We start from the raw sequence: 15415 nt of genomic DNA, 5'->3' as shown, positions 1-15415 counted from the left end.
AGGTTCTCTGTGTTAACTGAGATGGAGAAGGGAGAGACCCCTTAGTCTGAGAACATCAGAGGAAGACATAAATCTGGAACTTTTAATCTTGTTTGGTTTACAATGAAGTTGATGGATTGACTGCTAAAGCTCAGGAGGGGTGGAGACCCCCTGGGAGCAGGCAGAACAAAGGCTTTAGGTCTGAGTAGCAGGCTGGCAGGAGGCACAGAGTGGCCCTCCCCAGCATCGGGCCCAGCTCCTCTGTGAGCAGGGCCCATGGCAGCCAACGTGTAGCTGGAAAGAGGTTGCTGCCATCTGTAGGGTACACTGGGGCTGCAAGCATCCTGGAATGGTCCCATCCTGAGTCTTAGAAAAGGTTCTAGAGCAGGGGAAGGCACTAGGGCAAACTCAGGTCCAGAGGCCTGGGCTAGGGCTATACTGGTGAAGGAAGATGAGCTTCAGGGATAGTTACTGACCTGGCTCAAAGCGTTAGGGTCAGGTCAGCCCCTCCCACAAAGCGGGACTGGATGCAGGTCACCTGAGGCAGCTGTGCTTGAAAGTGCCTGACAGCTGCCACGTTGATACCAGGACACATGGCCACATCCAACACTCGAAGCTGTTTGCATGCCTGCCCAATGGTATCCAGAGTTCTGCAAGGAGGCCATAGCATGAGTGCCTGAACCAGTGAGTGTAAGACCCAAGCCCAGCCCGTGCGTTGTGGCTCAGTGTAATGCCATCAAACACTCACTGCTCTGTGAGCTGGCTGCAACAGGACAGGTTGAGGTGTTGCAGCCTTGGCCAGAACCTGGCTGCCTGGGCCCATCCCTCATCACTGAGGTGGCTGCAGTGACTCAGTGCCAAGCGCTCCAGGCTGGGACAGCCCCTAGCCACAGCTACCAAGCCCAAGTCTGTGAGTGCTGGCAGTAGGCTCAATGATAACTGCCTCAGCTGAGGGAACTGGAGCACCTGCAATAGGGATATAGAATGGCATTGGGACACAGAGCCTGGGCCCCTTCCAGGTTCCTTGCTTCTACCAGAAACCAAAGAGAAAGGGACTCCAAGAACAAAGTGGGTTGGCCCAATCCCCAAGCACCAGCCCCAGTGTCCTCAGCTTATTCACACCTTGGCCAAACTGGCATCAGTCAGTTTGCTGCAGGCTGTGAGGTCCAACTCCTGCAGGGCCTGAAGCATGAGCAGGGAGGGGCCCTGTGACTCAGAATTAGGCTCTTGAGGGTCTGAGGCCTGATTTTCCACCTCTTGGGGTAGCTGTGGGAAGAAACCACTGCTTCTCAGGTTCTTCATAAGTTCTGCTAAAGATTCAGGAAGTGCAGAGGGCAGCAGAGACCAAGGTCATCTCACCCTCCCTAATTTCAAGGATCTCTCATACCTGGGGACTTAGCATAGGCTCCTCACTTGGCTCCTTCTCCCCCAAAAGCCCCCAGTCCTGGAGCTCCTTGCACCAAGCCAGGCGCAGGACTGACAGGTGAACAAGGTAGGTACAGATGGCCTGCATGGTCTGGTTAGTGAGGGCCACACAGGAGGACAAGTCCAGCACTTTGAGGCTTGGGCCCAGTGCTGGAATCATGGAGAGCACTGAGGCATCCTAGGAGGAGGACAAAAGAAAAGGCACAGCAGCTTGTGCCTCCAGGCTTGGCAGGGGTCATCTGCAAGGGTCTGAATGAGAGAGAGCAACATGGTCGCTGTGTTGGTCGTGAAAGTCTGGAGTGAACAGGGTGGGCTGTGAGTGGTGGGAGACCTAGATGAAGTTGCTGAAAGACACAAAGGCCAAGACTATGTGTGGTACAAGAAAGGATGTAGATAGATGTTTCTCAGGTAGCTGCTATGCCTGGGCTCTCAGCCCGTTTGAAAGGATGGGCTGAGGCAACACTGATCACTGCCCACTGGACAGTGGACAGGTGAACCAATCAGATATATTTCCTCTAGATTTTGAACCTGATGCCACCACCATGAGAAGTTGGCAGCAGGAGCTAAAAGCAGAGCACACAATCTGGGTGTGTAGATTCAGAGGGAGCTGTGGGGCATGAGGACTGGTAAAGCAGCTAAGAGACACTGGTGGCCAAGGAGTTGTTAGGAGAGGAGTGCTTGCCATGAAATGAAGCTGAGATAAGTTTTGGGTTTGGAATGCTCTTGTCATAGTAAGAGGTTAAAGGGATAACCCACCAAAAAGGGACCAGCTGACACTGTCAGAAATGAATGCCACCCATATGGGCAATACTGAGCCCTATGATGGGTTTGACTTCAGCCAAGAGGTGATGGTAAAGCTCCCAAGTGACCCGCCCCAAGGCCCTGCCTACTGAGTATCTTCTTCAGTGCAATACAATACAAAACCTCCTATTGTGTTTTTCCAGACAGGGTTTCTCTGTATAGCCCTGGCTGTTCTAGAACTCACTCTGTAGACCACGCTGGACTTGAATTCAGAGATCTGCCTGCCTCTGAGATAAAAGGTGTGTGCTACCATGCCTGCCAAGTTTTCTTTCTTTCTGTTTTTTCTTTTATTTATTTATTTGCTTGTTTGTTTATTTATTTATTTATTTATTTATTTATTTATTTATTTATTTATTTATTTATTTTTGGTTTTGGTTATTCAAGACAGTGTTGCCCTGGCTGTTCTGGAACTCGCTCTGTAGACCAGGCTGGCCTCTAACTCACAGAGATCCGCCTGCCTCTGCCTCCCGAGTGAGTGCTGTTAAGGATTAAAGACGTGTGCCACCACCGCCTCTGTCACATTTTCTATCACTCTTTGGGCTTCCTCCTTCCAGAACTCACATACAGTGTAGAGACAGGCCAGCAAGGACAGTAGAGGCATGTGCCACCACATTATCTATCTAAGCTGCTGTTACCTTTCAGACCACATCCCAAATTCATTTCTAACTACTAATCCTGGGACACAAACACTGGTTAGCCCTTCTGAGGCCACAGGCCCAGCTCCCCCAGGTGCCCTGGAAAGGAAGGGAGGGAGAGTAACTCACCTTCAGTGAAGAGCAGTAAGCCAGCCTGAGAGAAGTCAGTGCAGGTGGAGCTCTGTGAACTGAGCCTAGGACCTGGGCCAGTTCCCGACCGCTCACGAGACAGCACTCAGCCATGTCCAGGCTCTGCAGTTCATGCAGGGCCCCCAGGTCTGCACAACCCGCATCAGTCAGCCGCTGCAGCTTCCTCAGACTCAAGTGCCGCAGGTGTTGGAGGCCTCGGCTCACAGCCAAGAGTGCCCTGTCAGTCAGCTCTGAGCAGCCACTGAGGTCCAGGGAAGTAAGGCCAGGCTGCTGGCGGCACAGGGTGGCCACAGCCTCTGAGGAGAGGTCTCTACAGCTGTGTAAGCTCAGCTCCTCCAGCTGCAGTCCAGTCACTTGGCCCAGGGCTTGTAGGGCCTCAGGTGGCAAGCCAGTACCACTAAGGTCTAGGGCACGCAGCCTACCAGCTCGCTCTTTGACGAACTGAAGCAGGTTGTGGAAGGAAAGCTGGGAGGGAGAGGAAACCTGCGGGGTAATGGAGCCCCAGGTTGGGCCTAACTCAAAGGTAAGATGGCAGTAGGCCAAGGAGAGGCGTTCCAGGCTAGGGAAACAACCACTGAGATGGTTGAAGCTGAGGTCAGTTAGGTCACGCAGGCAAGCCAGGTTAAGATCACGAAGGCCACTCAATGCCTTTCGGACACACTGCGCTGTCTCAGGCTGAGCCAGCAGAGTGCCTGATGTGAAAAGACTGTTGCAGCCGCTGAGATCAAGGGTGCGCAGGACTGGGCATCCCAGGATCAGGGCCAAGAAGGATGCCTCTGTGGGGCTGCCCCCACCCAGGCACAAGCTCTCCAGGTGTGGGCCTAAGTGGTAAGCAACAGACTGCAGTACCTGGTGCGAAGCTGGTGAGCCATCCAGATTGGTCAAGCTGATGTGTGAGATGCCCCTGAGGCCCAAGTTCTTGATGGCCGAGAGGGAGGCAGAGGACACAGGAATGTTGTACCGCACATTTGTCTATAGGGTAGCAGCAGGCCTTAGGTTAGATTTCTCAGAGGTGGAAGACAGTTAAGAAAGGCCCTTCTACAATGAGCACCCATCCCTGGAGAGTGTGTGTGTGTGTGTGTGTGTGTGTGTGTGTGTGTCATGTGTAGCTGAGGAGGGTGTAGGCAGGAAGTGGGAGCTGGGAAGAGAAACAAAGTGGGAAGCGGAAAGGCAAACCATGCTGGATTTGGGAGGAAATGACTATTGGGCCATCAGGAAGGTGAGTGGAGGACAATACTAGATGCCCACAGAGGGGCAAGGATAGAGTGGGGAGTTAGCAAACTGAGCACAGGAGGGCTGTGGCCTGTAGGACACCACTGACGCCTTTGTGGGGTGAGAGAACAAAGAAGGCTGGACCACGATCTTTTGCAGTCTCAGGTCTTGAGATCTGCTGGCCCAGCCAGGATCTTGACACTAGCTAAGCAGCCGACTGCCCCAACTTCCTAGAGAGGGCTTCGAGGACTGGAAGGTAGAAGTGAAGCAGGTGTCACTCAGCTTCTTGTGGTCCAAGTACCAGAGGTCTGGAATAAACACCAAGGTCTAGTCCCCTAGTGGCCTGAGTGCTCAAGCACATGAATTTTTGCAAAAAAATGTGTGAGCAGAGGTGTGCATATGTGTGTGTGCGTGCATGCGTGTCTGTGTGTGTGTTTATTTTAACACATGCCTAGAACACCTGTATCACATCTCTGCAGGTGGCAGGACCTAATATAAATCCCAGAGAAGCCAAGGAAGTTAAGCTGAACTTGCTTGGGATAGCAGTTCACGTTGGTTGGAGCAGGGGTGCAGCTCAGGAGTCAAGCTCAGGTTTAAGATGTGGCAATATGATGGCTTAGGCAGCAGTTTGGGAGAAACTAAGGGAAATATTTTCATAGAACCTTCCCTGATCTCAGGCCAAAAGGAGTTAAGGGGAAGTCAGTCGAATCTGTATGGAACAGATCTGTAGCGGGGAAGACGACAACGGGACTCCCCACATCCTGTCCACTAGATCAGGGGTGCAGCTCAGTAGTAGAGTGCTTACCTAGCATGTGTGCAGCCCAGTTAGAGCTTCAAAAAAAAAAAATCACCTAGTCCAATTGCCCTACCTGTTGCCTAGGTAGCAGGAAAGTGGTTCTTAAAGAAGGCTTTAGTTTTACCATCAACATGGTTCTGATGCAGGAAAGCTGAGTTCTAGAAAACACTTACCTTTGTCAGCAACAACAAAAGCACCCTGTTCTCTGTTTCCCTCAGAATAGCACCAACAGGGCATGCAAAAGGCAGCCCTGACATGCAGCAGGCAATCCTGCAAAATCATAGAGGCACTATCCTCCCAACCAACACATAACCCATCCCTACCAATGGGGAGACAGCCTGACTTCTTTCTCAGCAGAAACAGCCACTGTTGTGGTGGGGAGGAGGAGAGGTTAAGAGGCAAAACTGGGGAGCCGAGAATTGAGAAGCTCAATTGGTAGAGTAGTTGGCTGTCTAGCACAAAGTCCTAGGTTTGACACCTGGTATTACAGAAACCAGTATTTGAGGGGTAGAAGCAGGAGGATCAGAAGTTCTAGGACATTTTTGGCTACATAGCAAGTTTGAGACCATGCTGGGCTACAAGAAACCCTGTCTCAAAAAAAGAAAAAAAACAGAGACCATCTCATGGTCTCTCTCACTGTGATCCTCTTCCTGATCCCACTTCTAGACTGTGGTTGTTCCCTGGTCCCTGCAAGAGGAGCACTCACCACAGGTCCCTATCAGATTCCCTTGCTATAGACTAGTGGAGACTCCCAAGGGCCTAGGTTCCTCTCTCAGGTTTAAGGAGAGCTGGGGGAAGTTCCCAGTGTGAAGGGCTGGGGAAAGAGGTCAAACGATCTGAGAAGGCAGGCTGTAGAGAGAAAAGCGAAGCAGCCTCCAGCCACTGAGAAGCCCCGCACACCATGTGGATCAGTCTGATGCCAAATCAACTAGAGCTGGAGGAGCTGTGAGCAGCTCAGTTGCCCAGGCAGCGCCCGCCCCCACCACTCATGTAGCTTAGGAGCCTAAGAGCCGCAGGGCCTCTGTGCTAACAGCTACAAGCACAAAGGAGCTTAGCTTCCTTCCCTTCCTGGGAGCCTGAGCAGGCAGGAATGTTCTTCCATTTCCCACTACCTGTCTGTGAACAAGGCAGACAAACAGCCAAGAGAAGGCACTGGCAATCACCGTAGGGTGCCATCTACAGTTGGCAGCCACAAGACAAATAGGCAGGGTCCGGCCCACAGGATTTCCAGCTACTGGGCAGAGAGACTTGAGACCACACCTGGCCCCCACTGTTCGTTTGTTTGAGACAAGGTCTCACATAGCTCAGGCTGTCCCTAAAGTTGCTATATATCAGGAGATGACCTTGAACTTCTGATTAGATTTCCTCCCAAGTGCTGGGTTACAGGCATGCATCACTACTATTAGTCTTATGTAATACTGGGAATCAAGCCCAGGGCTGAGTACAGGCTAGGCAAGTATTCAACCAAGTGAGCCACATCTCCAGTGGCCCCTGACTATTGTCAGTGTTAGCCGCCAGCCTTGAACCCTTTACACAATGGTCAACCTGCTCCTGAGGTCAGCTGGATGGAATTGCAGGGGCCAAAGGGCAGTCTTTTACCTTTTTTTTTAAATGTAGAAGAATATTTACTTCTTTGCGGGGCAGATGCAAGTAGGGCTCTTGGGTTCTAGACTTTGGCCTTTTCCAGGCCCTAAGAAACTGCTTTTGGAAGCTTGAGGGAGGACTGGAAGGGTACCTGCTCTAGCTTCAGCCACTCCACCACAGATGACCATGGAAGCCCTTGGTCTCCTTTCCCCATGTTGGCATCTTAGGAACACCTGCAGTCACTTTAAGTACCCACTTCTGAAAACGACAATTGCCCCTTGACTGTAGGAGGTCGGGGCTTTTCAGTACCTAGTGAAGTCTCACAGTGAGACTACAGGCTTGTGCACAGGCTTGGAGAGCCTCTAAGATAGAAGTGTTCCTGCTGCTTAGTACAGGGATCCAAAAACTATGGCACGTGCTTTCCTTTCAGAAAACTGCAGTGAAATACAACTCTGGCGCTCAGAGGTACTGGTCTCTGGGGAGAGTTAAATACTTTGGACAGGAAGACAGCAGTGGAAAGCATCTGAACTGCTGCACAGGGACCAATTCAATGGTGGCCACCCAGGGCTTGCAGGGCACTAGGCAGAACTTGGAAGCATGTGGGGACACTGCCTTTCCCTGCTTTATTTATCATTATTTGGGATACACTAGGATTAAGTGAACAAAATGGGGAGGGCAGGAGGAATCAGAAGTCACAGAGCCCAGGTGTCCTAGCCTGGCGTGGGAAGACTCAGTTCCAGCTTTGCCTTAGTTGACAACTATCTTCCATTGTACCAGTGGCTGGTGACATTGCCTCCTGCTCCATCTGCCTACACCTGAGCCTCAGAGGACAGGCTCTGCAGACTGCTCTCTGGGTATAAAAACGGTGAAGTCGGGGCAGGACCCAGATGCCTGTGTACCTACAGCTTGGCCTTCCACCGTTCTCACCCAGCAGGGACTGTGCCAATGGGTCTGGAGCTCCCCGTTAGCCGCAGCAGTGCCAGCTCTACAACGGGGCTCAGCCACAGACCCCAGCCTCCTCTTCCTTCCCTCCTTACTCTCCCTCTCCCCCTCACCCATCCCCAGGAGTCTGACCACTCCCTCCGCCCTCTTCTTCCTCGAAGGTCTCTATGAGACGCTCTCTCCTGAGGGCTTGTAGTCTTCCTCCCCCATGCTGCTGTGCCCACTCTTCCTGCCTACTCATAGATAACAAACCCAGCTGCCTACTTGCAGTCTGTGCTGGAGATAACAGAATACTGCTGAAGAAGCCATGGCCTTCCCTATCCCACTTCCTCCCTTCTCGCCTAACCCACCATTTTCTCCTGCTCTGAGCCTGCTGCAAAAGCTTTTCTGCACCTAGCCTTCTTAGAAATGGGCGCACATCTTTAATCCCAGCACTCGGGAGGCAGAGGCAAGCGGATCTCTGGAAGTTTGAGGCCAATCTGTTCTACAAGGTGAGTTCCAGGACAGCCAAGGCTGTTACACAAAGAAACTCTGTCTGGAAAAACAAAACAAAACAAAACAAAGCACAAAAAACAAAAAAAGAAAGAAAAAAGATAAAAAAAGAAAAGAAAAAGAAAGAAATGGACTGTCCTGCTTCAAAAAGCAACCAAAGCCATCAGGTGGGAAGTCCGTTCCTGCTTGCTAGCTGGCTCCTGATAGAACCCTACCTCTGACTCCTAGTCTTTGGTTCAGACAGTCCTTTCTTCTGGCTTGCTGAGCTTTCCTCACCTCATCTCCTGGGAATTCTGCTGTTTTTGTCTTTTCATTGGTCCTTCCTCAGAGGCTATGAACAATAGATTTGGGGTTTGGTTTTTGGGGAAAGGGTCTGGTTATGTAGTTCAAGCTGGCCTTGAATTCACTATGTAGCCCAAGATGGCCTTGTGATCACAACAATCCTCCTGCCTCAGTCTCCTAATGCTATAGCACCTTTTCTCATCTCCAAATTTTCTCTTTCCAGTTTTCCCCTAGGAAGTATGAGGAGACACTCACTGTTGGGCCATTTAGTTCCCCTCCTTCCTGCCAGAATCACTCACTCCTGATCCCAGCTCCCCTCCAGCAAGTCACTACTATGTAGGAGCTTCTCGTTAGCCTTTCACAGTGTCCTCTTTACCATGCCACCTGCTAAGGAAAGGCTATCGCCATTAACTTTGTGTTACTTCCAATGTGCCCCCTGGCTCTCCTCTTGCCTTTTAGCCTGTTTTTCATTGGTCTCTCTGGAGTTATTAACAGACAGACCCAGACCATAGATGAGGAGGTTCTCCCTGCCCTGTTCTACCTAATAACACAGACACACGGACAATCCTTGTCCTCTTCCATGAGCTCTCTGTCACACTATACTTCACCCTATGGGGCAATAGGGTCTTTGGTATGGGAGCATGTGCTGTATGAGTGTGGAGTAGGGGAACATGTGGAAGCCAGAGGAGGACACTAAATGTCCTGCTCTATCACTCTTTGCCTTATTCCCCTGAGACAGGGTCTCTCACTGAACCTGGAGCTAGGCTAGCAGTCAGCAAACCCCGTCAATTCTCTTGTCTCTGCCTGCCACATCATTGAGGTTACAGGAGAGAGTTATGTAGGTGCTAGGGATTTTTTTCACAGCCAGCACTCTTAGGCACTCTACTGAATCATCTCTCCAGTCCTATCTTTTCTTTTTGTTGTTTTGTGAAACAGAATCTTACCCAGGTTGAACTCTAACTTGCAATTTTTCTGCTTGAGTCTACCAAGGGCTGAGATCACAGACATGTGCTACCAGGCCTGGCCCCAGCTACTTTCTGATCCATATTGTTTTCCTCAACCATATTAGAGATCAACTGCTTCATGGACCTCTAGAAACCCTGATACAAAATATCCAATTCTGAATCCATCATCTATCCCTGAATCTGCTGGGCCTCCTAAACTCTTACCACCCTTGATCAAGTTACCCTCACTCTTAACACCCACATGTCCCTTCCACTCCATTTCCTTGATATATCGAATTGTATCCCAGCCAGGCATGGTAATGCACCTTGAACTCCTGACCTTCCTGTCTCTCCTTCCAAGTGCTGGGATTACAGGCAGGTGCCACCACATTCAACAGCATACATAGCATATATTATGAGCACTATTTGTTCTTTATTTTGCCAGTCCCTATGGGATTTTATATCATTAATCATCCACTTGGTGTTTTAAATGCTCTCCAGTCTTGGTCTCCTATTCCTCTGTTTGTTACACTTTTCCCTTACATGGAGTTACTCAGATTTGGGGCTTTACTTCCATCCATTTTTTTTCTTCAGTTCTGGGTGATGATCAAACCTAGGGCATGATACATTCTAGTCAAGTACTCTACCACTGAGCTACACTTCCTGCCCTACTCATTCTTTAATTACATCTGAGTCTATATTTATTACCCATACCTTTCTCTTGAATTTCTCACATAGACATTCAATTATCAACTGAGTTTTGGCAACTGGATATCTCGTACTCTAAATTTTTCATTCTAAATTTTTCAACAAGTCCAAAATACAATTCCTTTAGACATTAAGATCCATGACACCAGATAGATAATCCAACAACAGACTCTACTTACATGTATACATTTGATATGTAACAGAGGGGTTTCTAACCTAACAGAGAAGATTAGATAGAAATGATGTAGGAGCTATTTGAAAAGCAAACAGATCAGCTTCATACTTTATCATATAAATTAAAATAAGTTTCATGAGCCGGGCGGTGGTGGCGCACGCCTTTAATCCCAGCACTCGGGAGGCAGAGGCAGGCAGATCTCTGTGAGTTCGAGGCCAGTCTGGTCTACAGAGCGAGATTCAGGAAAGGTGCAAGGCTACACAGAGAAACCCTGTCTCGAAAAACCAAAAAAAAAAAAAAAAAAAATAAGTTTCATGAATAAAACACACTTCTCACTGATAAAAGTTAAAGCCCAATCAGGGTGTGGTGGTTCAGGCCTATAATCTAAGCACTTAGAAGGCTAAGGCTAGTGTTTCATGGCTAACCTGTGCTACATTGTAAGACCCTGTCCAAAAAAAAAAATTAAACTAAAAAAAAAAAAGAAAGGAAACAAAACATTAAAACCATAAAACAGAAGTTAATTTATTTTTGTTGAGCCAATCACTACTCTAGAAATCAGCCGTATTTTTTAAAAGAATAAAAATACAAGTATACACTGATGAAATCTCTGGAGGGCAAGGGATCTTTAAAAACCATGGAAGAAAGAAAAAGAAAACAATCAACAACACAGAAGTTTAATTTCTATATCTCAGAAATAAAACATCTATCTACAAATGAAAGGAAAGGGCAAACATATCAGAAATATATTTTAACAAATATATAAAGAATTAATCTTTAACGTATAAAAAGCTCATAAAATGGGCAAGCAAACTACTAAGACCCTACCCGTTAAGTGGATAAAGAACAAAACTGCTAATGAGGAAAAAAACCTTAATCTCACTAATAACTAAATCAAAATTAACAGAAGATCATTGTCTTTCAATAGTACAGGTGTCTGTATTCCCCTCCTGGCTGGGCTGCCTCCCCATACTCAGTCTCGCCCCTCTAGTCCACTGTGGAGTCCACATCACACTGTCTCTTGCCTGCCTTCACATTTCTTTCCTTCTCTTTTTTTTTAAATAACTTATTTATTTTATATATACATTGGTGTTTTAGTACCCCAGTATTGGAGTTACAGACAGTTCTGAGCTTCCATGTGGGTGCTGGGAATTGAACCCAAGTCCTCTGGAAGAACAGTCAGTGCTCTTAACCACTGAGCCATCTCTCCAGCCCTGTCTTTCCTTCTTTTTCTTTTTTTTTAAATTTATTATATATACAATATTCTGCCTGCATACCAGAAGAGGGCACCAGATCTCATTACAGATGGTTATGAGCCACCATGTTGTTGCTGGGAATTGAACTCAGGACCTCTGGAAGAGCAGCCAGTGCTCTTAACCTCTGAGCCATCTCTCCAGCCCTGCCTTCACATGTCTTAAAGGCCCCACAACTAACTGGAAGAAAGCCCAAGCTCTGCTACCTGGCACATCTGCCACCTTGCAATCTTGGCCACGTTCTAGTCTCCTCTCCTACCATACCCCACATAAAACTCAATCCAGTTATTTGGAATTTGTGTGGCTGTTTTCAGAACTTCCATACCTTGATGCCAGTTCCAGACGACCAACATGCACTCTCATCCTATTCTCTCAGGCCTTCCCTGATGCTACTGGATGATCTTGTTTGGGTACCCTTATCTTTGTTTTACCTTTTCATTGAGTGCTATGGTACTGAACACACAGTATCACAATTATTCATGCTAACTGTCTTTTTCCTTCATTGGACAATGTACTTCTTAGGGGGACTAGGTTTTATTCACCTATATACCCCAAGCTCTGTACCCCAAGACTTGTATGTATTAATGTATGAGTATATATGGATGGATGGATAGATGATGCATAAGCAGGGCCATGAACAAGTTGAAGTGAGGGACAACTCAGAATGAATCAAGTGAGGTGGGTACCTTACCTCTCGAAGGGCATTCTGGGCTGCACAGTACCAAGCCCGACTCACAAGGGATGCCTCTTTCTGATCTGACAGAGGTAGGAAGCTCAGGATATATGTGAGCATCTGAGGGAAAAAGATAAGGTGTTTGAGGGCTGTTAGAACTGGGTCTGAGGGCATAGGAGCATTGGCTTCTAGTCCATATTGGACCCAAAGCTTCATGAACTATTTGCTTCCCTTCTCCAGCCTCCAGGCATATCTCCTGAGAATGGACCTAACATGAGCCACTTTTGAGTTCAGGTCTGTACCAAGTAAGAAGAATCCAAATTCATGCCCAGTTTGGTAGAAACAGTCTGGCACCGGGGCCAGACAAACCTAGTCCAAGTTTCCACTTGGCTAGCTGACTTCCTTGAGCCTTGTTTTTGTCTGTGAAATGGCAACTGCAGTGAGATTTAAATAGGTTCTTGTGAGAAGTCACAAAACATAGCATTTTCCATAGATCTAGAACATAAGTCAAATGCTACTCTTTTTTTTTTCTCTCATTTAGATAGGGTTTCACTATGTAATCCAGGCTGTCCTGGAACTCACTCTGTACCCAGACTTACACACAGCCATTCTCCTGCCTTAGTAGAATTATATCCCATGTGATAGAATTGTGAGTGTGAGCCATGATGTCTGGCTTTGGGACCCCCTATTCTTTTCCCATCTTCTCTATTATCAGTTTGTTTTCTCAGCTAGCGGTTAAGGTAGGACAACGCAGCACGTTTGGGAGACTCTCCTCTTCCCTCTAACTGTGCTCTATGAGTCTATAGGTGGTGAGGTTGGTGGCTCTATCTAGGACTAAGAAAGGGGCCACTTGGGAGGCCAGGAACAATTTCCTATTAACTGTCCTTTTCTTTTAGAATCTTCCCTCCTCAAGTCCAAGGGCAATGTTTTCTAGGCAAACATTTCTAGGTGAACATGCTAATTGTCCTATTTCTGCATTCCCCAGGACTCCCAAGGTTCAATCTTTTGATTTTCTGTTTACTTGTACAAGAATAGTCAACAATGTAATAGCTTTATGTTGTCATGTTAACCAAGCATTAGTCTCATACTGCCAACTGTCTACAGGGTCCTACACTCAAATAGTTCTCAACCTAATCTCAACCCAAATTGCTATTTTTGCCCTCAGTCCAACTTAACCTTTTACTGCCAACTGTACTCCCGATCTGAGGTTCCTAGTGATACTTGGACTCGTGGTCTTTCATTCTTTACTCACAAAACTGAAGTTTCAGGCAAGGCTAACTCAGACTCATCAAATTCTAGCTCTACTACTTTCCAGGTGAGTATCTCCAAAGTATGTGATTTCTCTGAGCTTCAGTTTCTATACGTATGAAAAACGAAGACATTAAAAATAATCTAGCCGGGTGGCAGTGGCGCACGCCTTTAATTCCAGCATTTGGGAGGCAGAGCCAGGCAGATCTCTGTGAGTTTGAGGCTAGCCTGGTCTAAAGAGTGAGATCCAGTACAGGCACCAAAACTACACAGAGAAACTGTGTCTCAAAAAACCAAATAATAATAATAATAATAATAATAATAATAATAATAATAATAATAATAATCTAAATTAGTCTTATAGGGACCTAGATGGTCCATAAATGGCTGCCAGATGGCCATTATTAACATTTCTACTTTTGCAACTTCATCATCTTAATAGCTCTAAAGTTTATCCCCCTAGACCTAGATGCCTTTTACAGCCTCCTTGTTTCTACGTTCATCCTTGTTAGTCCATTCTATATAGTCACAGAGTTAATTTTCCAAAACGTTGTATCCAGTTTCACTACCCCTGATAAAATCTTCCGTGTTCCCCAATAATCTCAGAACAAAATCCTCACTCCTGGGTCAACATCGCCAGGTCTCCATACTTGGGTCTTCTGGTCTCAGAACATCCCCAGTCCATCCTCCCTACCAATACAGGAAGTCTATTTTCTTTTCCTTATGTGAAGCTCTTTCTGGGAAGCCTTCTGCAGTGACTAGCAGTTCACTAGCCCATTGCGTTCTCTCCTTCTCTCCTCGGATGCTAAGTACACAGGCAGTATTCAGCCAGTATTTGCTGGATTAAAAATAGAGAGTCCTTTACCCCTACTTTTACCAAAGGTTTGCTGAGGGAAGGGGTGGGAGATGAAGCAGATTATTATTGAGAGAAGAAGGGCTAGGACCAGAGAGGAGAGGTATGAAGAAGAGTGTTGATGGGGCTGGACGGACCAAAGCCCCATCGATAGTGGGCTAGGAGGGAAGACTGGGCTAAGAGAGTGGCTGGCCTGTCTTCTGGGATGATAAACCCTGGGAGTAAAGAGAAAGGGAAACATGTCTTCATAGGGAGGGTCATAATTCCTTAAGCTGAGAATGGAGTAGCCTCTCTCATATTAAAAGAGGTAGAGATAATGGTGGAGTGGTCATCCTACGAGCCCACCCCAAGGGACTACTACTGGTCATCCATGGGATTTACAGGAATGAGGATAACCTCTGGGGCCGAAAGGGACTAGGATGTCATTGCAGGTTCTATTTATGCTAAGGAGAGGGTGCATTCTAGGACTCATGGGAAAGTGGCCTTTCTTGGGTAATGGGAGGGGGCTGCCAACTCCCAGGGAAAAACAGATAGGCCATTTCAAAAAAGATACAGGATACAAGGCCTGTATCTGTATCTCCTTACCCATGAGAGCAGAGTACTCTTGCCTCTAACTAACGGAACAAACATCCCACGGGGTGAAAAATACTGGGGCAGCCATCACTAGGGATGTAGCAGGCATGTCTTAGATTAAAGACCTTGGCTGCTGTCCCCAGAACTGATGGGGAGGGAGCAGTCTATTTCCAAATGCGAGGACGGTGGGGGAGGGGCGGAGGAAATGCAGCGACCATTCTAAGGGGCCAACCGGGATAAAATTGATTACCCTTCAGGGATGGTGGAGCGGACATCTTCTAGAACTGAGCGGGAGGGAACGGCCATCTCAAGGGAAGGAGATGGTTAGAGAGTCTGTCCTCCTGAGGTGACAGAGTAGTCATCTTCTGGGGCCAATGGGTAAGGAGAGGATGGTATCCCAACCGAAGGGGTCGAAGTGGCCCCAAAGCGGGCTGTTACCCAGAGTTTGCAGGTCCTGGGATTCGCCGGGCGGCTCGTTTCCGCCTGGCGGGAGGTGCCGGGCGAGCTGTCAGACAGCCCTTCCCCAAAGCTCGGGACCCCGAAGGCGGGGCCTGTCCCGGACCCAGGCCTGAGGACCTCTTCCTCTCACCTCCAGGGGCAGTGAGTCCGCCATCGCCTCTCTGCCGTCTCCGCCCCCGCGCAAGGCTTTCTGGGAAGTGTAGTCCCATCACCCCTGGGGCGGGGCCTGGGAAG

At 48.1% G+C, this 15415-nt stretch overlaps 1 protein-coding gene across 8 annotated transcripts; it reads right to left on the bottom strand.

Annotated features, from left to right (window-relative positions):
* Positions 1–68: 68 nt before the first annotated feature.
* On the bottom strand, positions 69–15393 carry LOC128104266 (F-box/LRR-repeat protein 2-like). Of its 8 annotated transcripts, none has more exons than XM_052729130.1 (8): positions 15312–15393; positions 12067–12168; positions 3840–3962; positions 2970–3473; positions 1367–1582; positions 1102–1245; positions 728–945; positions 69–629 (listed from the first exon to the last, which is right to left on the bottom strand). In XM_052729130.1, the coding sequence occupies exons 1-8, from the start codon at positions 15333–15335 to the stop codon at positions 461–463; spliced, it is 1500 nt and encodes a 499-aa protein (XP_052585090.1). In that variant the 5' UTR covers positions 15336–15393; the 3' UTR covers positions 69–460. The 8 variants fall into 8 exon arrangements, with proteins under 8 accessions (XP_052585090.1, XP_052585082.1, XP_052585087.1 ...); XM_052729122.1 differs by having other exon boundaries at positions 69–358; positions 456–629; positions 2970–3962; positions 15312–15390; XM_052729127.1 differs by lacking the exon at positions 728–945 and having other exon boundaries at positions 69–358; positions 456–629; positions 2970–3962; positions 15312–15391.
* Positions 15394–15415: the final 22 nt, after the last annotated feature.

The sequence above is a fragment of the Peromyscus californicus genome, unplaced genomic scaffold (genome assembly GCF_007827085.1).
Source record: "Peromyscus californicus insignis strain IS unplaced genomic scaffold, ASM782708v3 Scaffold_8__1_contigs__length_139910024, whole genome shotgun sequence".
Lineage (NCBI taxonomy): Eukaryota > Metazoa > Chordata > Mammalia > Rodentia > Cricetidae > Peromyscus > Peromyscus californicus.
The sequence above is the reverse complement of the archived record's forward strand: the minus strand, read 5'-3'. Positions and strand labels throughout refer to the sequence as shown.